Source organism: Bufo bufo, chromosome 6 (genome assembly GCF_905171765.1).
Source record: "Bufo bufo chromosome 6, aBufBuf1.1, whole genome shotgun sequence".
In the NCBI taxonomy this organism is placed as follows: Eukaryota; Metazoa; Chordata; class Amphibia; order Anura; family Bufonidae; genus Bufo; species Bufo bufo.
The window spans coordinates 281,730,921-281,753,322 of NC_053394.1; the positions used below are offsets into that span (position 1 = coordinate 281,730,921).

The 22,402-nt window shown below is 43.8% G+C and overlaps 1 protein-coding gene across 4 annotated transcripts in view; it reads left to right on the forward strand.

Annotated features, from left to right (window-relative positions):
* SCN4A (sodium voltage-gated channel alpha subunit 4) overlaps window positions 1-22,402 on the forward strand; it is a 178,537-nt gene that overhangs the window by 84,201 nt on the left and 71,934 nt on the right. For all 4 annotated transcript variants that reach the window (XM_040435981.1, XM_040435982.1, XM_040435983.1 and 1 more), the window contains 3 exons: window positions 3,672-3,800; window positions 4,802-4,916; window positions 8,924-9,162. In XM_040435981.1, the coding sequence (XP_040291915.1) occupies window positions 3,672-3,800; window positions 4,802-4,916; window positions 8,924-9,162 (483 nt within the window). The remainder of the gene's footprint in view (window positions 1-3,671; window positions 3,801-4,801; window positions 4,917-8,923; window positions 9,163-22,402) is intronic.

The following is a 22,402-nucleotide window of genomic DNA, read 5'->3' on the forward strand; positions in this document are numbered from 1 at the left end:
ATCTCTGTAAAAGACAACTTTTCCCTTTTTTTATACAAAGTTGTCATTTTACAGAGATATTTCTCTCACCCAGCATGGGTATATGTAAAAAGACACCCCAATACACATTGCCCTACTTCTCCTGAGTACGTCGATACCACATGTGTGACACTTTTTTGCAGCCTAGGTGCGCAAAGGAGCCCAAATTCCAACGAGTACCTTTTAGGAGGGCATTTTTAGGCATTTGGATTCCAGACTTCTTCTCACGCTTTAGGGCCCCTAAAATGCCAGGGTAGTACAAATACCCCACAAGTGACCCTATTTTGGAAAGAAGACACCCCAAAGTATTCCGTGAGGGGCATGGCGAGTTCATAGAGGGTTTTTTTTGGCACAAGTTAGCGGAAATTGATTTATTTTTTTTCACAAAGTCTCCCTTTCCGCTAACTTGTGACAAAAAGTTCAATCTTTCATGGACTCAATATGCCCCTCAACGAATACCTTGGGGTGTCTACTTTCCGAAATGGGGTCATTTGTGGGGTGTGTTTACTGTTCTTGTCATTTACAGAGATATTTCTCACACACAGTATGGGTATATGTAAAAATACAGCCCAAAACACATTGCCCTACTTCTCCTGAGTACGGCGATACCACATGTGTGACACTTTTTTGCAGCCTAGGTGCGCAAAGGGGCCTAAATTCCAATGAGAATTTTTACGATTTCACAGGGCATTTTTTACGCATTTGGATTCCAAACTACTTCTCAAGCTTTAGGTCCCCTAAAATGCCAGGGCAGTATAGATACCCCACAAGTGACCCCATTTTGGAACGAAGACACCCCAAGGTATTCCGTGAGGGGCATGGCGAGTTCCTAGAATATTTTTTTTTTGGCACACGTTAGCTGAAATATGATTTTTTTATATTTTTTCTCTTACAAAAAAATAAAATTTTACATGAACTCGCCATGCTCCTCACGAAATACCTTGGGGTGTCTTCTTTCCAAAATGGGGTCACATGTGGGGTATTTATACTGCCCTGGCATTTTAGGGGCCCTAAAGCGTGAGAAGAAGTCTGGAATATAAATGTCTAAAAAATTTTACGCATTTGGATTCCGTGAGGGGTATGGTGAGTTCATGTGATATTTTATTTTTTGTCACAAGTTAGTGGAATATGAGACTTTGTAAGAAAAAAATATATATATATCAATTTCCGCTAACTTGTGCCAAAAAAAAAATAATCTTCTATGAACTCGCCATGCCCCTCAAAAGTGATCTTTTTATAGCGCCGCAGCGATTTTACAGTGTTTTTACAGTGATCAGAAAAAAAAAATTCTGTCACTGCGGTGGGGTGGACTGAACGCAAGTGTGCGCACAAGATCAGGCCTGATCGGGCGAATACTGCGTTTTTTGTAGAGCCTATAGGACATGTTCTATTCTTGTCCGCAATTGCGGACAAGAAAAGGCATTTTCTATATAGTTCTGGCAATGTGCGGATACGCAAAATGCGGAAAGCACATTGCCGGTGTCCGTGTTTTGCGGATCCGCGGTGTCCGTGTTTTTCATATCCGCGGATCCACAAAACACATACGGACGTCTGAATGGAGCCTTACAAGGGGGTGTCAATGACAGGGGGGTGATCAGGGAGTCTAATATGGGGTGATTAGGGGTTAATAAGGGGTTAATAAGTGACAGGGGGGGGAGTGTAGTGTAGTGTAGTGGTGTTTGGTGCTACTTACAGAGCTGCCTGTGTCCTCTGGTGGTCGATCCAAGCAAAAGGGACCACCAGAGGACCAGGTAGCAGGTATATTAGACGCTGTTAACAAAACAGCGTCTAATATACCTTTTTGGAGTTAAGAAAATCGCATCTACAGCCTGCCAGCGAATGATCGCCGCTGGCAGGCTGTAGATGTACTTGTTTACCTCCCGATCCTGTGAATGTGCACTCCTGTGAGAGCGCGTTCACAGGAAATCTCGCGTCTCACGAGAGGACGCGCCAATGCGTCCAGGAGGAACAGATCGACTGCCCGCAGGATGCAATCCTGCGTTAGGCGGTCCTGAGGAGGTTAAAGGGCTTTTGTCACCAGCAAATTCACTGTTTAACCAGACACAATGTCTTGAATGTCTAGTTTTAGTGAATGTAATGACACCTTTCACACTAGCATTAAGGTTTTCCGGTATTGAGTTCCATCATAGGGGCTCAATACCGGGGAAAAAAACGGATCAGTTTGGTCCTAATGCATTCTGAATGGAAAGCAATCCATTCAGTATGCATCAGGATGTCTTCCATTCCATCCCTTTTTATGGTATTTGGCCGGAGAAAATACCGCAGTAGTGTGCTGCAGTATTTTCTCCGGCCAAAATTCCGGAGCACTAGCCGGAATCCCGGATCCGGCCTTAATTTTCATTAAAATGTATTAGTGCCGGATCCGGCATTAAAATTACCGCATTGACGGATCCGGTCTTCCGGATGACACCGGAGAGACTGATCCGGTATTTCAATGCATTTGTCAGACAGATCCTGATCCGTAAACAAATGCAATCCGTTTGCGTACGGATTTCCGTATCCAGCAGGCATTACCGGCAACGGAACTGCCTGCCGGAATCCAACAACGCAAGTGTGAAAGGGGCCTTAGTGATCTGTTTCCTTCTGGAGAAAAAAACACTTTTAGTCTATATAGAAAATGAGCAGATAAGAACACCGAGGTGGGCCCAAGCTACTCCCTCTCCTTCTTAAATGACAGAACCAAAGGAGACGACTATGTAGAATCCATCCCTGTCAATCAAGAAGGAGAGGGATGGTCCTTCAGAGGAAGCATAAGAAGCAGGGTGCACAGAGTGGCTTGGGTCCGCCCTCGGTGCACTTAACTGTTAATTTTTCACGTGGATTAAAAGTACTTCTCCTCCAGAATGATGCCACAGATCACTAAGTGAAAGATATTGTTACATTTTGCTAAACTAACACTATAAGGCATTGTGCATGGGTTTATCAGTCAATTTCCTGGTGACAGACTCCCTTTAATATTATCAAATAATATTGTTATATACCAGTAGTTTACTATTATGTGGTTTAGGCTGATAAAAGGGATAATGGTGTTTGTCTAGAGAAAGAAAATTGCATTTCATTTAAAGGGTTTTTCAAACTTTTTTTGTACTGATTGGCAGGGGTCTAACACCCAAGACCCCTGCTGATCAGCTGTTTGAGGAAACCACAGCGTTCCTGTGAGTGTCGTGGCCTTCTTGCAGCTTACCAAGAACAGCCCCATACATTTGCAGCATCTGTGCTTGGTATTGCAGCTGTGCATAAGCCACGTGACTAATAAACGTGACGTCACTGGCCTAGGGTGAGCTGCAAAAAGCTGATCGGCAGAGGTCCTGGATGTCGGACCCCCATCGATCAGATACTGATTAACTATCCCTTTAATTTATATTTGTCCGATATTCTTGTAGGAATCAGTGCTCTGTTCTAATAGGGTTTTATACACTTCCTTTTAAACATAATAATAAATCAGTATACAGTGAGATTTCCCTCGAGACAGGGACAGTTCTTTTTTCATTTAGGTTTAACTCCTTGTTTTTCCTCAGCACCCCTCCCTCATACGATGCTAAAGATTGGCTGATTGAGATACAGTTATACTTTTAATAAAGCACAGTTTCTTGTACTGATATCTAGAGCCACTAGAATATTTTCTGTTTCAGAAAGCCAGCATGGCCTCGGTAGGACTTATCAATGAAGAACTAGATTTAGCCAAAGAAGACAGAGAGAAGGACTGTAACGGACGAGAGGTACCTCGAGTGGTGATAGAGACAGTTGATTCTGAAGATGATGTGAGTAATTTCAGATGTCTCTCTAATTAGGAAAAACTGCTTGAGGTGCAGAGAAGACAGTTACAAAATAGATACCTCAATATGGCACATGGTAGATGTGAGGCCCTGTTACAGATTTTGCATTTGGAAAGAATCTTTAAAGAGGACCTTTCACCGATTATGACAATGTGAACTAAGTATACAGACATGGAGAGCGGCGCCCGGGGATCTCACTTGCACTTACTATTATCCCGGGGCGTCGCTCCCTTCTCCCGCTATGCCCTCCGGTATCTTCGGTCACTAAGTTATGGTAGGCAGAGTCTGCCCTTGTTCTGCTGTACCGCTGGCCAGTGAGAGCTCACAGCCTGGGAGGTTATTTTCTCCCAGGCTGTGAGCTCTGCAATGCGATTGGCCAGCGCTACAGCAGAACAAGGGCAGACTCCGCCTACCATAACTTAGTGACCGAAGATACCGGAGGGCATAGCGGGAGAAGGGAGCGACGCCCGGGAATAATAGTAAGTGCAAGTGAGATCCCCGGGCGCCGCTCTCCATGTCTGTATACTTAGTTCACATTGTCATAATCGGTGAAAGGTCCTCTTTAAAGGGTTTGTCTAAAATTTTGATAGTGATGGCCTATCCTCAGGAGAGGTTATCAATATCAAATAGGCGGGGTCCGACTCCCGGCACCCCTGCTGCTCAGCTTTTTGAAGACAAGGCCACTTCCTCAGCTAGTGATGTCTCATTCATCAGTCACATAGCCTTGGTGCAGCTCAGTCCCATTCAAGTGAATGGGCCTGAGAATAATTTCCTCTGGTGGGCCCATGGAACCCCAGTCTGACACTGTTTGTCACTGTTCCTAGTGGGCTCATAATCTAATTATCCTATCTCATAAACACACAATAGGGCCAATGTCATAGGAAGGCAAGAAAGTGTTGTCCATGTTCAGTAAATAGGGTGCATGTACACCTGCATGCTTAACTTTGAATGATCATCTAAGAACATGTCTTCTCCACATTTCCCAGGTCATCTCGGAGAAGAATGATCTTGAGAAAAACTCCAAGAAGTATTTGGACGAACCAACATTGCAACACAAAATAGGCAGTTCTGCTAGTATCGTCTCTGAAGCCATGATAGAAGGTCTGTGCATTGGGAAAGTACTTAACACACCAGTGTTGCATACCTTGGGGAGAATTTAAGAAAAGGCTATACACCAGTTTTCTGGCATACAAAAGAGGTTTCCACCACTCTTGCCACGTTTAAAAGTATTGGGGGCTGAGCTTCGTGGAAGATGCACAAAATTTACAAATGTACTATAATTTACTCCTGAAAAAATGTAACGCAGATAGAAGACTTCAGAAGTTACGTTACATTTATTAAGAGGCATGTACCTCTTAATATATGTGGTGCATCTTTATCAGGCACATTTCATATTATGATTGGCGTATAAAACGTCAGTCTTAATAAATTCTCCTTAGTCTACTTGTTCTGTATGCACAGTTCATTCATATGCTATCCTTAAAGGGGTTTTCCAAGCGTTACTATTGATGACCTATCTTCAGGATAGGTCATCATTATCCAATCAATGGGGGTCTGACAACCAGGAAACCCATCAATCAGCTGTTTGAAGAGGTGTGACACCCCAGTCAGAGCTGTGGCCTCCTCACAGCTTACCAAGCACAGTACCATCCATTGTATAGTGGCTGTGCTTGGTATTGCAGCTCAGCCCCTTTCACTTGTTTGGGACTGGGCTGTGCCTAGGCAATGTGACTGATGAACGTGACGTCACTGGTCTAGGAAGAGGCTGTAGTACTCACCTGAGTGCCACTGCCTCTTCAAACAGCTGATCGGTGGGGGTTCCAGGAGTCAGACTCCATCAATCAGATACTGATCACCTACCCTCAGGATAACCCATTTAATTTGTATATACAATTTGTTTGGTGCATTCTATTAGGATAGAGGTTAGCTAAGGCTAGTTTCACACCTGCGGCACATAGATCTGGCTGCCTGATCCAGCAGACCATGCCAGGAATCGTCCGGACACAAACCACAGCATGCAGTGGTTTGTGTCCGGACGATTCTCCGCATTTTTGACAGCATCCGGCTGGATCTTCGCCGGACCCAGTTATACTTAATGGGGCCGGCGGGCATTCCGTATCCGGCAGTGCTAGATCTGGAGAATTCCGGCAGGCTGTTCTCTGCCAGAACAGCTTGCTGGAATTCACACCACAGATCTGAAACTTTCCAAAAATTCATTATGTACCCAAGGCAAATGTGGAAAAATTGTCAAAAACTGGGATGCCAGATTTCATAGTGTGTGTCTGGTAATTTATTGCCTCCATTCTTAGTTCTTGGATTTTTGTGTTTGGTCATGGCTGCCCCTAAGATTTCCATCCTAATTCTCTAATGCAGTATTTGGTTCTCCCAATCTTTGGTTTTCAGGGGTAAATGAAAGGGATTGTCACAGATTACAAAAAAAAGTCTGCTTTATTTTCCAGAAACAGCACCACTTGTGTCTATAAGGCTGGGTTCACATTACCGTTTCGTTTTCCGTTCTTCTGATCCGTCAGAAGAGCAGGGGGAAAAAAACAGATCATGAATTTTAGGCATCCAATATGCACATTTTGCATCAATTTTAGCGATTTCTGTCTGAAATCCATTATTTTAGACAGAAAAAAAGTCCTTCATTCTTAAACCATCGCTATGCCAGACTAACATCAAATCAGTATCACGGCAGACACCTATATCCACAAGTGCTTGCTAGTGCCAACCTATTGCCATCCAACCATCCACTATACCTCCTCATCTGGTACCAGAGACTGCACTGTATTTTCTGCTTCTGGATGTGCCTTAAATTTTGCAGAAAGTAAAGAGAGACTGTTATACATTTGCCTCTGGCCTGATTCTTCAAACTACATTTTCACCGAAACTTAGGCCTCCTGCACACGACCGTTGTGTGCACCCATGGCCTTTGTGCCGTTTTCCGTTTTTTTTCGCGGACCCATTGACTTTCAATGGGTCCGTGGAAAAATCGGAAAATGCACCGCTTTGCAGCCGCATCCGTGATCCGTGTTTCCTGGCCGTGAAAAAAATATGACCTGTCCTATTTTTTTCACGGCCAACGGTTCACGTCCCATTCAAGTCAATGGGTCCGTGAAAGAACACGGATGCACACAAGATTGGCATCCGTGTCCGTGATCCGTGGCCGTAGGTTAGTTTTTATACAGACGGATCCGAAAATCCATCTGCATAAAAGCTCTTTCATAGCCCAGACCACCCCCCTGGTGTAGTTAACACATTGGTGGCCAGTGCGGCCGGCGCCCCCCTCCCTCCACCGGAAAGTTAACTCATTGGTGGCCAGTGGGCCCCCCTCCCTTTCCTGTAGTTAACTCATCGGTGGCCAGTGCGGCCGGCCCCCCCTCCCTCCCCTGTAGTTAACTCATTGGTGGCCAGTGGGCCCCCCTCCCTCCCCTGTAGTTAACTCATTGGCGGCCAGTGCGGCCGGCCCCCCTCCCTCCCCTGTAGTTAACTCGTTGGTGGCCAGTGGGCCCCCCCTCCCTCCCCTGTAGTTAACTCGTTGGTGGCCAGTGGGCCTTCTCCCCTCCCTCCCCCTCCTAATTAAAATCTCCCCCCTATCATTGGTGGCAGCGGAGTGTACCGATCGGAGTCCCAGTTTAATCGCTGGGGCTCCGATCGGTAACCATGGCAACCAGGACGCTACTGCAGTCCCGGTTGCCATGGTTACTTAGCAATTTGTAGAACCATTATACTTACCTGTGAGCTGCGATGTCTGCGTCCGGCCGGGAGCTCCTCCTACAGGTAAGTGACAGGTCATGTCACTTACCAGTAGGAGGAGCTCCCGACCGGACGTCACTTACCAGTAGGAGGAGCTCCCGGCCGGACGCAGACATCGCAGCTCACAGGCAAGTATAATGGTTCTACAAATTGCTAAGTAACCATGGCAACCGGGACTGCAGTAGCGTCCTGGTTGCCATGGTTACCGATCGAAGCCCCAGCGATTAAACTGGGACTCCGATCGGTACACTCCGCTGCCACCAATGATAGGGGGGAGATTTTAATTAGGAGGGGGAGGGAGGGGAGAAGGCCCACTGGCCACCAACGAGTTAACTACAGGGGAGGGAGGAGGGGCCCACTGGCCACCAACGAGTTAACTACAGGGGAGGGAGGGGGGCCGGCCGCACTGGCCACGAATGAGTTAACTACAGGGGAGGGAGGGGGGCCCACTGGCCACCAATGAGTTAACTACAGGGGAGGGAGGGGGGGCTGGCCGCACTGGCCACCAATGTGTTAACTACAGGGGGGGGGATGCCCCCTGCTGCCTGGCAGCACCTGCCAGGCAGCAGGGGGCAGTCATGTACACAGTTCTTTTAGTATATTCTAACCTGAAGCGTCCCCATCACCATGGGAACACCTCTGTGTTAGAATATACTGTCGGATTTGAGTTTCACGATGTAACTCAAATCCGACGGTATATTCTAACATAGAGGCGTTCCCATGGTGATGGGGACGCTTCACGTTAAAATATACCATCGGATTGGAGAAAACTCCGATCCTTTGGTATATTAACTCCTGACTTTACATTGAAAGTCAATGGGGACGGATCCGTTTGAAATTGCACCATATTGTGTCAACGTCAAACGGATCCGTCCCCATTGACTTGCATTGTAATTCAGGACGGATCCGTTTGGCTCCGCACGGCCAGGCGGACACCAAAACGACTTTTCTTTCATGTCCGTGGATCCTCCAAAAATCAAGGAAGACCCACGGACGAAAAAACGGTCACGGATGTCGGCAAAACGGAACCCGTTTTTGCGGACCTCAAAAAAATACGGTCGTGTGCATGAGGCCTTAGAGAGTGACGGCCTGAGGGAGCATACCACTCCCATCCTCTGCACTGGCTCCTCAGGAGACTCCCTGCAGATAAATTATAAATATTATATCAGTGGGGGTCCAAATCCTAGCACCCCTGCTCATCAGCTGATCCCACAAGCTCCAGAACCAGGCACCAGAACTGGCCGTGTCTGGTAACTACTGCACAATAAAGGAAAAATACATATTATAGGCACATGTTCTTTCCACCATTCTTTTTAAGTTATTAATATGACTATATGCCTTCCTTCCTGCAGAACTAGAGGAGGCTCACCAGAAGTGTCCACCTTGGTGGTACAAGTTTTCACACACTTTTTTGATTTGGGACTGCTGTAAACTCTGGGTGAAGTTCAAGGAGTATGTACGATTTGTGGTTATGGATCCTTTTGTGGACCTTGGGATCACTATCTGCATTGTTCTCAACACGCTTTTCATGGCTATGGAGCATTATCCAATGACTGAACAGTTTGAGAATGTGCTTAGCACTGGAAACCTGGTAAGTGCCTACTGTTCAACCCCTTCTACCCAGAGTCAGTTTTCACCTTCCTGACCAGGCCATTTTTTGCAAATCTGACATTTGTCATTTATGTGATAATAATTTTGGAATGCTTTTACTTATCCAAGCCATTCTGAGACCGTTTTCTCGTGACACCCATAACAGTGGTAAATTTGAGTCAATATATTTCACCTTTATTTATAAAAAATCCAAAATTTACCAAAAATGTACCACAAGAAATAAAGGAAAATTTTCCATTTTAATAATTTTTTTCTGTAAGGCAGCAAGGGTTAACAAACAAACAAAACTCAACATTTATCACCCTGATTCTGTAGTTTACATTGGTCATAAACTGCTGTATGGGCACATGGCAGGGTGCAGAAAAGAAGGAACAACATATGGATTTTGGAGGGCAGATTTCACTGGGATAATTTTAAGTTGCCATATCGCATTTGAAGACTCCGTGATGCACCCCTATAGTAGAAACTCCCAAAAAGTGACCCCATTTTGGAAACTACGGGATAGGGTTACAGTTTTATTGGTACTAAAATAGCTGTTCTGGTACCATTGTTGTTTTTAGTTTTTTACAGCATTCACCTGACAGGATAGATCATGTGTTATTTTTATAGAGCAAGTTGTTACGCGACAATACCTAGTATTTCTATTTTTTTCGTTTCAGTTTTTCATAATAAAGCATTTTTCTTAATCATTTTTTTTGTGTCTCCATTTCCTGAATACGACATATTTTCTTAATGTTTTTATTGGTACCATTTTTGGGTACATATGATTTTTTTGATCGTTCAATATTATACTTTTTGGTAGCAAGGTGACAAAAAAATGACTGTTTTGGCACAGTTATTATTATTTTTTTTTTATGAAGTTCACCTGAGGTGGTAACTACAGGGAGTGCAGAATTATTAGGCAAGTTGTATTTTTGAGGATTAATTTTATTATTGAACAACAACCATGTTCTCAATGAACCCAAAAAACTCATTAATATCAAAGCTGAATATTTTTGGAAGTAGTTTTTAGTTTGTTTTTAGTTTTAGCTATTTTAGGGGGATATCTGTGTTTGCAGGTGACTATTACTGTGCATAATTATTAGGCAACTTAACAAAAAACAAATATATACCCATTTCAATTATTTATTTTTACCAGTGAAACCAATATAACATCTCAGCATTCACAGATATACATTTCTGACATTCAAAAACAAAACAAAAACAAATCAGTGACCAATATAGCCACCTTTCTTTGCAAGGACACTCAAAAGCCTGCCATCCATGGATTCTGTCAGTGTTTTGATCTGTTCACCATCAACATTGCGTGCAGCAGCAACCACAGCCTCCCAGACACTGTTCAGAGAGGTGTACTGTTTTCCCTCCTTGTAAATCTCACATTTGATGATGGACCACAGGTTCTCAATGGGGTTCAGATCAGGTGAACAAGGAGGCCATGTCATTAGATTTTCTTCTTTTATACCCTTTCTTGACAGCCACGCTGTGGAGTACTTGGACGCGTGTGATGGAGCATTGTCCTGCATGAAAATCATGTTTTTCTTGAAGGATGCAGACTTCTTCCTGTACCACTGCTTAAAGAAGGTGTCTTCCAGGAACTGGCAGTAGGACTGGGAGTTGAGCTTGACTCCATCCTCAACCCGAAAAGGCCCCACAAGCTCATCTTTGATGATACCAGCCCAAACCAGTACTCCACCTCCACCTTGCTGGCGTCTGAGTCGGACTGGAGCTCTCTGCCCTTTACCAATCCAGCCACGGGCCCATCCATCTGGCCCATCAAGACTCACTCTCATTTCATCAGTCCATAAAACCTTAGAAAAATCAGTCTTGAGATATTTCTTGGCCCAGTCTTGACGTTTCAGCTTGTGTGTCTTGTTCAGTGGTGGTCGTCTTTCAGCCTTTCTTACCTTGGCCATGTCTCTGAGTATTGCACACCTTGTGCTTTTGGGCACTCCAGTGATGTTGCAGCTCTGAAATATGGCCAAACTGGTGGCAAGTGGCATCTTGGCAGCTGCACGCTTGACTTTTCTCAGTTCATGGGCAGTTATTTTGCGCCTTGGTTTTTCCACACGCTTCTTGCGACCCTGTTGACTATTTTGAATGAAACGCTTGATTGTTCGATGATCACGCTTCAGAAGCTTTGCAATTTTAAGAGTGCTGCATCCCTCTGCAAGATATCTCACTATTTTTGACTTTTCTGAGCCTGTCAAGTCCTTCTTTTGACCCATTTTGCCAAAGGAAAGGAAGTTGCCTAATAATTATGCACACCTAATATAGGGTGTTGATGTCATTAGACCACACCCCTTCTCATTACAGAGATGCACATCACCTAATATGCTTAATTGGTAGTAGGCTTTCGAGCCTATACAGCTTGGAGTAAGACAACATGCATAAAGAGGATGATGTGGTCAAAATACTCAATTGCCTAATAATTCTGCACGCAGTGTATAGGGGTCCTTATTAGAAGAAATCCAGCCAGCATGCTGAATGGAGGGCTGGCTTGGTGCTGTAGCCCAAGGACAGAATATGGCAGCTATTGATGACCACCACAAAGAAGCAGCTTCTAGGGAAGTATTTTGTGCTGCACTGTGGTATTTGGTTCTGTGGGATGGTATTCTGTGCTGCGCTATGGTATTACTGAACTTGACAACTTGTATTGGCCCCATCTACTTGTGTTGCCCCACCTTCTGTCAATTTAAAACCACCTACAACATTGGTGCCACGCTTACAGCTATGGTTTACAGCTGTGATGGCTAACTTCCACCACTCCAGCTGTGGTAAAACTATAACTCCCAACATTCACATTTGCTTGGCTCAGAACTCCATAGCATGGCAGTCGTAGTTTCACCACACCTGGAGTACCGGAGGTTAGCCATTACTGGTTTACAGCATTGTCTATTGCTATTAATGAAAGTGCATGCACGAGTTGTCTTACAATAAACATTTCGACACCTTTAGCAGTGTCATTGCATAAGGCCTCATGCACATAACTGCATTTTTTACTGTTTGGATTCGGACCCATTCATTTCAATGAGAGCACAAAAAATGCGGACAGCACACGGAGGTCATCCGCACGCTGTCTGCATCCGTTTGTCGGTTCCGCAGATTATAGAACATGTCCTGTAGATTGTAAGCCCTCATTGGCAGGGCCTTCTCTACTTTTGTACCAGTTTGTAACTCGTCTTGTTCATGCTCAGTGCAATTGTCTGGATTACGTATGCCTACCCCATTTCATATGTACAGTGCCATGAAATGAATGGCACTTTAATAATAAATAATAATAATATCCAATTCTTAAACAAGAGAATACGGCGGCTCACTCTCCTGTCGCTATGGATAAGGTGCTCTTGTCAATCTGACTCACCCCGTCAAAGCGATCAATTAAATATGTATACTTAAGACAGGCATACTTGTAACCATCCAGAGAGAGTATTACCTTGATTAATATTTAATATTACACATTTGCATACATGATAAATAATAAATAATTATGTAATAAATGAAATAATCAGTTCTAGAACATGATTAAAAACAAAATTATGCCTTATAATAGACAAAGGACAAAAGTAGTATTAAATGGTTAAAAAATTATATAAAAAAGAAAAGGGTCATGTGATTTATAATGGCAATATTACAGTGATGGCTGTATGTGTGATGATTTATCCGATATCTAGCTCTTATTGATTGAGTTCTAAATAGTTGATATGCATACAGCTACAGAAAACTGCCCTAATAAATATCACATTTGAAGACCATAGTAGTAACTTATAAATGACGACACATTTGTATATACTGCTGTTAAATTATAAATAGTCACGCACTTTGTTTCTATTATACCCACAATGATTCTAATTCCTTTGCCTGTGATCCACCGTTAAAGGGTTTCTGTCACCACATTTTTCACTATTAAACAGGCTGACATAATACATGTGCCAATGTCACCTGAATTTAACTCTGCTATTTATTTTTCTGTGTGCCTCAGTTTTTCTGAAATTTTAACTTTTATTATATGCTAATTAGCCTCTAGGAGCGGGGGGGGGGGGGGGGGGGGGGGGGAGGGGGGGCGTTGCACCTGCTCCTAGAGGCTCCGTTCGCTCACCTCTTTCCATGCCCTTCTGTACTTGATTGACAGGGACAGGCCAGCGCTGGTCTCCTCCTGCCAGCCCTGTGTGCGGGGGAAATCTCGCCCCTGCGCCGTCCCGTTCAGTATTCGGCGCAGGCGCAGTGAGGGAAGGACGCTTGCCGGCTTCCTCACTGCGACGTATTCGGCGCAGGCTCAGTTAGAAAGCCGGCAGCCGCCGAGCGTGCTTTCCTCACTGCGCCTGCGCCGAATACTGAACGGGACGGCGCAGGCACGAGATTTCCCCGGCAGACAGGAGACCAACGCTGGCCTGGCCCTGTCAAGCAAGTGTTGAAGGACTTGAAAAGAGGTGGGCGAACTGAGCCTCTGCAACGCCCCCCCCCCTGCTCCTAGAGGCTAATTAGCATATAATAAAAGTTTAAATTTGGTGACCGAAACCCTTTAATGTTATAGCTATTAGTTTGTTCACATTAATAAAATGCAAGAATAATACATTTGAATGTCTCTTCTTATATATTATGTCCACTATATTCTCAGCAATGAAATAAAAGAGTGATATATTTAAATGTCTCTTCTTATATATTGTATCCACTTTATAGTTATAGCTTCAATATCATTCAGCTGTATTAGTACTGATATTTAACATTTAGTATGGATATTTGTCACTTAATAAAGATGATATGTACATTGGTGTATTCTTAAGGATGAGGGGAGTTATAGTCACATTAAATATGAACACTGTCCAGGGACTATACCCTGGACTGTATTAGCTTATGGTAACTGATATGACTACCGTATAACCCCCCCTTATCAATAAGAATACACCCATGTACTGCAGTATATGGGTGGATTCCTCTGGATGAGGGGTGTTATAGTCATATTTGGCACACATTTTTCATTAGGGTACCGTATATTGCGTTGAGCTGTCCTCATCATGGGACTTAGGCAGCAATCTACGGTACCCGGACAGGGGGGAGGTCATATGGTGCGAACAATGTGGGACGCTGATTTGTGGAGGAAATGTATGGAGCTGATTGGTGGAGGCAGGGGGGAGCAGGACTCGCTCACCACCAATCAGCACAGAAGGCAGCACAGAGGGATACTGCTGCTGGGGTGAGTGGAAGGACTTGCAGAGAAGCCGCCAGCCTGCCCAACGATACTGTAGTGTAGGGCAGCGCAGCAATGAATGAAATGGAAGCGCGGGCTGCCGGCATCTCTTAGCATTCAGTGAAGCCGCCAGCCCGCCCAAGGTGCTGCTTAGTGCCGCAATGTATGCTTGGGCTGGCGGCTTCACTGAAGGCTAAGTGCTGCCAGCCTGTTCTAACTCATTCACTCCGGCCCGCACCGCCCACCCAGTACATAACCAAAAGAGCGCAGCATGAGAGAATGGCAAGTACATTCCCGTCTGCCCGCCCACACTAAGTTCTGTACGGCCGCCCGCCTGCCCTTCTACAGTTTCATGGCAGCTCAGGAGCTGTTAGTGAGAGCTGCTGAGCTGCAGCAGGTTACACATTTGGGTCACCTTCCTTTTATAAGACGCACTGACTTTTTCCCTCCACTTTGGAGGGGAAAAAAGTGCGTCTTATAAAGCGAAAAATACGGTAGTTAGGTCTCATGCAAATGACCATATGTATTTTGTAGTCTGCAAACAAGGCATAATTTGGTTTTTAATCATGTTCTAGAACTGATTTTCATTTATTACTTATTATTTATTATTTATCATGTATGCAAATGTATTATTTATCATGTATGCAAATGTTTGTATGTGACCTGACGGAAAGCAGTTTTGGCCTCAGAGAACTGGCAGAGGAGTCATCTTGAGAAGATCCTCATAATGTAGGATTCAAAACAGCCGTAACTAAGGGGAAAACTCAAGGAAAACAGTGGTAAGTGAAGAAACGAAAGATTGCTTTATGCATAATGCTGCTGCTGCAGCAGTAGCATATGCTAAAATAGATTTTTTTATGAAAATATGACCGTTATCCTTTAAATATGAATCAAGGTAATACTCTCTCTGGATGGTTACAAGTGTAGAGTGCCTGTCTTAAGTATACATATTTAATATCCAATTCTTGTCTGCTGTGCAGACAAGAATAGGCATTTCTACTATTGGACCGCCCAAAAAATGTTACATGCACACTGCCAATATACGTATCTTGTGAATTTGCAGTTTGCAGACCGCAAAATACATACGGTCGTTTGCATGAGACCTAACTAATATATTGCTGGTCATATATTTGAGGATACCTTCCCCAGTGGGGAGTACCGTGGTTTAGTCCATTTGGCCCTCTAGTGGCTATATTATATATTGCATAATAAACATAGATAAAAAGGAGTCATTCTGGCAATGGCTTCCTAAGGGCTCATGTACACGACCATTGTTGTTTTCCAGTCTGCAAATTACAGATCCGCAAAACACAGATACAGGCCATATATATTCCGCATTCTACGGAACTGAAGAGCCGGCCCATAATAGAACAGTACTATCCGTAATGCGGACAATAATAGGACATGTTTAATTTTTTTTGAAGAATGGACATGCGGATACGGAACGCACACGGAGTCATTTCCATTTTTTTTTTATGACCCACAGTGAAGTGAATGATTCCGCATAAAGGCCGCAAAAAAAACAAAAAACTGACAGAAACACAGACAAAAAATATGTTAGTCTCATCCTTAGGGCTCATGCTCACAGAGGATTTTGAGCGTGGGTTTCAGCGCGGATTCGGTGACGAAAAACCAGGCCAAGTTTGTGCTGAGACACTCTCCCATTGTTTTCAATGGGAGGACGTGCTGCAGTTGATTTGGCTGATTATTTTTGCCGCTTGGTTTTCAAGAATGCATCAAGAATGGACCTGTACATTACCATGGGGAGGCCTCACAAAGCCACAAGAGGATCCTGCTCGCGATTTAGCTTTATTTAATGTAGCTAAAACTAGAGCGGGTCCGCACGAAAACCCGCAGCAGAAACCGCAGCACAATGCAACAGTTTCTACCCTGGGATACGTGGCAGATTTTGTTGCGGACAACATTCTCTGTCTGAACATGGTTGGCTTCACACATTGGGGAAAAGCTAGGAAGTGGTTTTTGATGCCCATAGCAACCAATCAAGGTACACCTTTCATTTTTTTTCTTTTACAGAGCAGAATATGAAAATAAAAGATGTGCGATGATTGATTGCTATAAGCAACAAAGACAGTTTAATGAATTTGGCCATAAGAGGCCCAGATTTACTAGGCCTATAGATATTGTAAGCTTAGACAGACTGTCTAGACCTGCACCAGATTTATCACAGTGGATCAGGCTGGATAATAAATGTGGTGCAGGGATGGACACTTTTCTCTGACTCTATACCAACTATTAGTTTGCTTACTTTGAGATAGAATTTTACGTGCAACATTTCAGGCCCTTCTCCTTTCATGTTTGAATGACTGCCCACTTTCTACTAAGACCAGCCCCATTTTCGATCATGTAAAGTGTAGTAACCCTAGATGCACCAAATTGCCCCATTTTGCACCACTTTTTTAAACAGATTTTTGATGCAGGCACGTCCTGGGCCAATATTTTTGGGGGAAAACACCAATTCAGTTTTTGGAGCATTTTTTACATTATATACAGTCAGGTCCATAAATATTGGGACATCGACACAATTCTAACATTTTTTGGCTCTATACACCACCAAAATGGATTTGAAATGAAACAAACAAGATGTGCTTTAACTGCAGACTGTCAGCTTTAATTTGAGGGTATTTACATCCAAATCAGGTGAACGGTGTAGGAATTACAACAGTTTGCATATGTGCCTCCCAATTTTTAAGGGACCAAAAGTAATGGGACATAATAATAATCATAAATCTAACTTTCACTTTTTAATACTTGGTTGCAAATCTTTTGCAGTCAATTACAGCCTGAAGTCTGGAACACATAGCCATCACCAGACACTGGGTTTCATCCCTGGTGATGCTCTGCCAGGCCTCTACTGCAACTGTCTTCAGTTCCTGCTTGTTCTTGGGGCATTTTCCCTTCAGTTTTGTCTTCAGCAAGTGAAATGCATGCTCAATCGGATTCAGGTCAGGTGATTGACTTGCCCATTGCATAACATTCCACTTCTTTCCTTAACCACTTAAGGACCACAGGTTTATACCCCCCTAAAGACCAGGCCCTTTTTTACAAATCGGCACTACACTACTTTCTCCGTTTATTGCTCGGCCATGCAACTTACCACCCAAATGAATTTTACCTCCTTTTCTTCTCACTAATAGAGCTTTCATTTGGTGGTATTTCATTGCTGCTGACATTTTTACTTTTTTTGTTATTAATCGAAATTTAACGATTTTTTTTGCAAAAAAATGACATTTTTCACTTTCAGTTGTAAAATTTTGCAAAAAAAAACGAGATCCATATAGAAATTTTGCTCTAAATTTATAGTTCTACATGTCTTTGATAAAAAAAAAATGTTTGGGTAAAAAAAAAATGGTTTGGGTAAAAGTTATAGCGTTTACAAACTATGGTACAAAAATGTGAATTTCCGCTTTTTGAAGCAGCTCTGAATTTCTGAGCACCTGTCATGTTTCCTGAGGTTCTACAATGCCCAGACAGTACAAACACCCCACAAATGACCCCATTTCGGAAAGTACACACCCTAAGGTATTCGCTGATGGGCATAGTGAGTTCATAGAACTTTTTATTTTTTGTCACAAGTTAGCGGAAAATGATGATTTTTTTTTTTTTTTTTTTTTCTTACAAAGTCTCATATTCCACTAACTTGTGACAAAAAATAAAAACTTCTATGAACTCACTATGCCCATCACGAAATACCTTGGGGTCTCTTCTTTCCAAAATGGGGTCACTTGTGGGGTAGTTATACTGCCCTGGCATTCTAGGGGCCCAAATGTGTGGTAAGGAGTTTGAAATCATATTCTGTAAAAAATGACCTGTGAAATCCGAAAGGTGCTCTTTGGAATATGGGCCCCTTTGCCCACCTAGGCTGCAAAAAAGTGTCACACATCTGGTATCTCTGTATTCAGGAGAAGTTGAGGAATGTGTTTTGGGGTGTCTTTTTACATATACCCATGCTGGGTGAGATAAATATCTTGGTCAAATGCCAACTTTGTATAAAAAAAATGGGAAAAGTTGTCTTTTGCCAAGATATTTCTCTCACCCAGCATGGGTATATGTAAAATGACACCCCAAAACACATTCCCCACCTTCTCCTGAGTACGGCAATACCAGACGTGTGACACTTTTTTGCAGCCTAGGTGGGCAAAGGGGCCCATATTCCAAAGAGCACCTTTCAGATTTCACTGGTCATTTTTTTACAGAATTTGATTTCAAACTCCTTACCACACATTCGGGCCCCTAGAATGCCAGGGCAGTATAACTACCCCACAAGTGACCCCATTTTGGAAAGAAGACACCCCAAGGTATTCCGTGAGGGGCATGGCAAGTTCCTAGAATTTTTTATTTTTTGTCACAAGTTAGTGGAAAATTATGATTTTTATTTTTTATTTTTTTTTCATACAAAGTCTCATATTCCACTAACTTGTGACAAAAAATAAAAACTTCCATGAACTCACTATGCCCATCAGCGAATACCTTGGGGTCTCTTCTTTCCAAAATGGGGTCACTTGTGGGGTAGTTATACTGCCCTGGCATTCTAGGGGCCCAAATGTGTGGTAAGGAGTTTGAAATCAAATTCTGTAAAAAATGACGAGTGAAATCCGAAAGGTGCTCTTTGGAATATGGGCCCCTTTGCCCACCTAGGCTGCAAAAAAGTGTCACACATCTGGTATCTCTGTATTCAGGAGAAGTTGAGGAATGTGTTTTGGGGTGTCTTTTCACATATACCCATGCTGGGTGAGATAAATATCTTGGTCAAATGCCAACTTTGTATAAAAAAATGGGAAAAGTTGTCTTTTGCCAAGATATTTCTCTCACCCAGCATGGGTATATGTAAAATGACACCCCAAAACACATTCCCCAACTTCTCCTGAGTACGGGGATACCAGATGTGTGACACTTTTTTGCAGCCTAGGTGGGCAAAGGGGCCCATATTCCAAAGAGCACCTTTCGGATTTCACAGGTCATTTTTTACAGAATTTGATTTCAAACTCCTTACCACACATTTGGGCCCCTAGAATGCCAGGGCAGTATAACTACCCCACAAGTGACCCCATTTTGGAAAGAAGAGACCCCAAGGTATTCGCTGATGGGCATAGTGAGTTCATGGAAGTTTTTATTTTTTGTCACAAGTTAGTGGAATATGAGACTTTGTATGAAAAAAAAAACAAAAAAAAAAAAAACAGCATTTTCCACTAACTTGTGACAAAAAATAAAAAATTCTAGGAACTCGCCATGCCCCTCACGGAATACCTTGGGGTGTCTTCTTTCCAAAATGGGGTAACTTGTGGGGTAGTTATACTGCCCTGGCATTTTCCAGGGGCCCTAATGTGTGGTAAGTAGGTAAATGACCTGTGAAATCCTAAAGGTGCTCTTTGGAATATGGGCCCCTTTGCCCACCTAGGCTGCAAAAAAGTGTCACACATGTGGTATCGCCGTATTCAGGAGAAGTTGGGGAATGTGTTTTGGGGTGTCATTTTACATATACCCTTGCTGGGTGAGAGAAATATCTTGGCAAAAGACAACTTTTCCCATTTTTTTATACAAAGTTGGCATTTGACCAAGATATTTCTCTCACCCAGCATGGGTATATGTAAAATGACACCCCAAAACACATTCCCCAACTTCTCCTGAGTACGGCGATACCAGATGTGTGGCACTTTTTTGCAGCCTAGATGCGCAAAGGTGCCCAAATTCCTTTTAGGAGGGCATTTTTAGACATTTGGATACCAGACTTCTTCTCACGCTTTGGGGCCCCTAGAATGCCAGGGCAGTATAAATACCCCACATGTGACCCCATTTTGGAAAGAAGACACCCCAAGGTATTCAATGAGGGGCATGGCGAGTTCATAGAAATTTTTTTTTTTTGGCACAAGTTAGCGGAAATTGATATTTTTAATTTTTTTCTCACAAAGTCTCCCGTTCCGCTAACTTGGGACAAAAATTTCAATCTTTCATGGACTCAATATGCCCCTCACGGAATACCTGGGGGTGTCTTCTTTCCGAAATGGGGTCACATGTGGGGTATTTATACTGCCCTGGCATTCTAGGGGCCCTAAAGCGTGAGAAGAAGTCTGGAATATAAATATCTAAAAAATTTTACGCATTTGGTTTCCGTGAGGGGTATGGTGAGTTCATGTGAGATTTTATTTTTTGACACAAGTTAGTGGAATATGAGACTTTGTAAGAAAAAAAAATAAATAATTCCGCTAACTTGGGCCAAAAAAATGTCTGAATGGAGCCTTACAGGGGGGTGATCAATGACAGGGGGTTGATCAATGACAGGGGGGTGATCAATGACAGGGGGGTGATCAGGGAGTCTATATGGGGTGATCACCACAGTCATTGATCACGCCCCTGTAAGGCTTCATTCAGACGTCCGGATGCGTTTTGCGGATCCGATCCATCTATTAGTGGATCCGTAAAAATCATGCGGACGTCTGAATGGAGCTTTACAGGGGGGTAATCAATGACAGGGGGGTAATCAATGACAGGGGGGTGATCAGGGAGTCTATATGGGGTGATCACCACAGTCATTGATCACGCCCCTGTAAGGCTTCATTCAGACGTCCGGATGCGTTTTGCGGATCCGATCCATCTATCAGTGCATCCGTAAAAATCATGCGGACATCTGAATGGAGCTTTACAGGGGGGTGATCAGGGAGTCTATATGGGGTGATCACCACAGTCATTGATCATGCCCCTGTAAGGCTTCATTCAGACGTCCGGATGCGTTTTGCGGATCCGATCCATCTATCAGTGCATCCGTAAAAATCATGCGGACATCTGAATGGAGCTTTACAGGGGGGTAATCAATGACAGGGGGGTGATCACCACAGTCATTGATCATGCCCCTGTAAGGCTTCATTCAGACGTCCGGATGCGTTTTGCGGATCCGATCCATCTATCAGTGGATCCGTAAAAATCATGCGGACGTCTGAATGGAGCTTTACAGGGGGGTAATCAATGACAGGGGGGTAATCAATGACAGGGGGGGTAATCAGGGAGTCTATATGGGGTGATCACCACAGTCATTGATCACGCCCCTGTAAGGCTTCATTCAGACGTCCGGATGCGTTTTGCGGATCCGATCCATCTATCAGTGGATCCGTAAAAATCATGCGGACGTCTGAATGGAGCTTTACAGGGGGGTAATCAATGACAGGGGGGTAATCAATGACAGGGGGGTGATCAGGGAGTCTATATGGGGTGATCAGGGGCTAATAAGGGGTTAATAAGTGACGGGGAGGGGTGTAGTGTAGTGTAGTGGTGCTTGGTGCTACTTTACTGAGCTGCCTGTGTCCTCTGGTGGTCGATCCAAACAAAGGGGACCACCAGAGGACCAGGTAGCAGGTATATTAGACGCTGTTATCAAAACAGCGTCTAATATACCTGTTAGGGGTTAAAAAAAACACATCTCCAGCCTGCCAGCGAACGATCGCCGCTGGCAGGCTGGAGATCAACTCTCTTACCTTCCGTTCCTGTGAGCGCGCGCGCCTGTGTGCGCGCGTTCACAGGAAATCTCGGCTCACGCGAGATGACGCCTATTGGCGTTAGCGTAGCCTGGGGGAGCCGCCGCAATGACGCCTTTCGGCGTTAGGCGTGCGGCAAGTGGTTAAAAAACTCTTTGTTTGCTTTTGCAGTATGCTTTGGGTCATTGTCCATCTGCACTGTGAAGCGCCGTCCAATGAGTTCTGAAGCATTTGGCTGAATATGAGCAGATAAAATTGCCCAAAACACTTCAGAATTCATCCTGCTGCTTTTGTCAGCAGTCACATCATCAATAAATACAAGCGAACCAGTTCCATGGGCAGCCATACATGCCCACACCATGATACTACCACCACCATGCTTCACTAATGAGGTGGTATGCTTAGGATCATGAGCAGTTCCTTTCCTTCTCCATACTCTTCTCTTCCCATCACTCTGGTACAAGTTGATCTTGGTCTCATCTGTCCATAGGATGTTGTTCCAGAACTGTGAAGGCTTTTTTTAGATGTCGTTTGGCAAACTCTAATCTGGC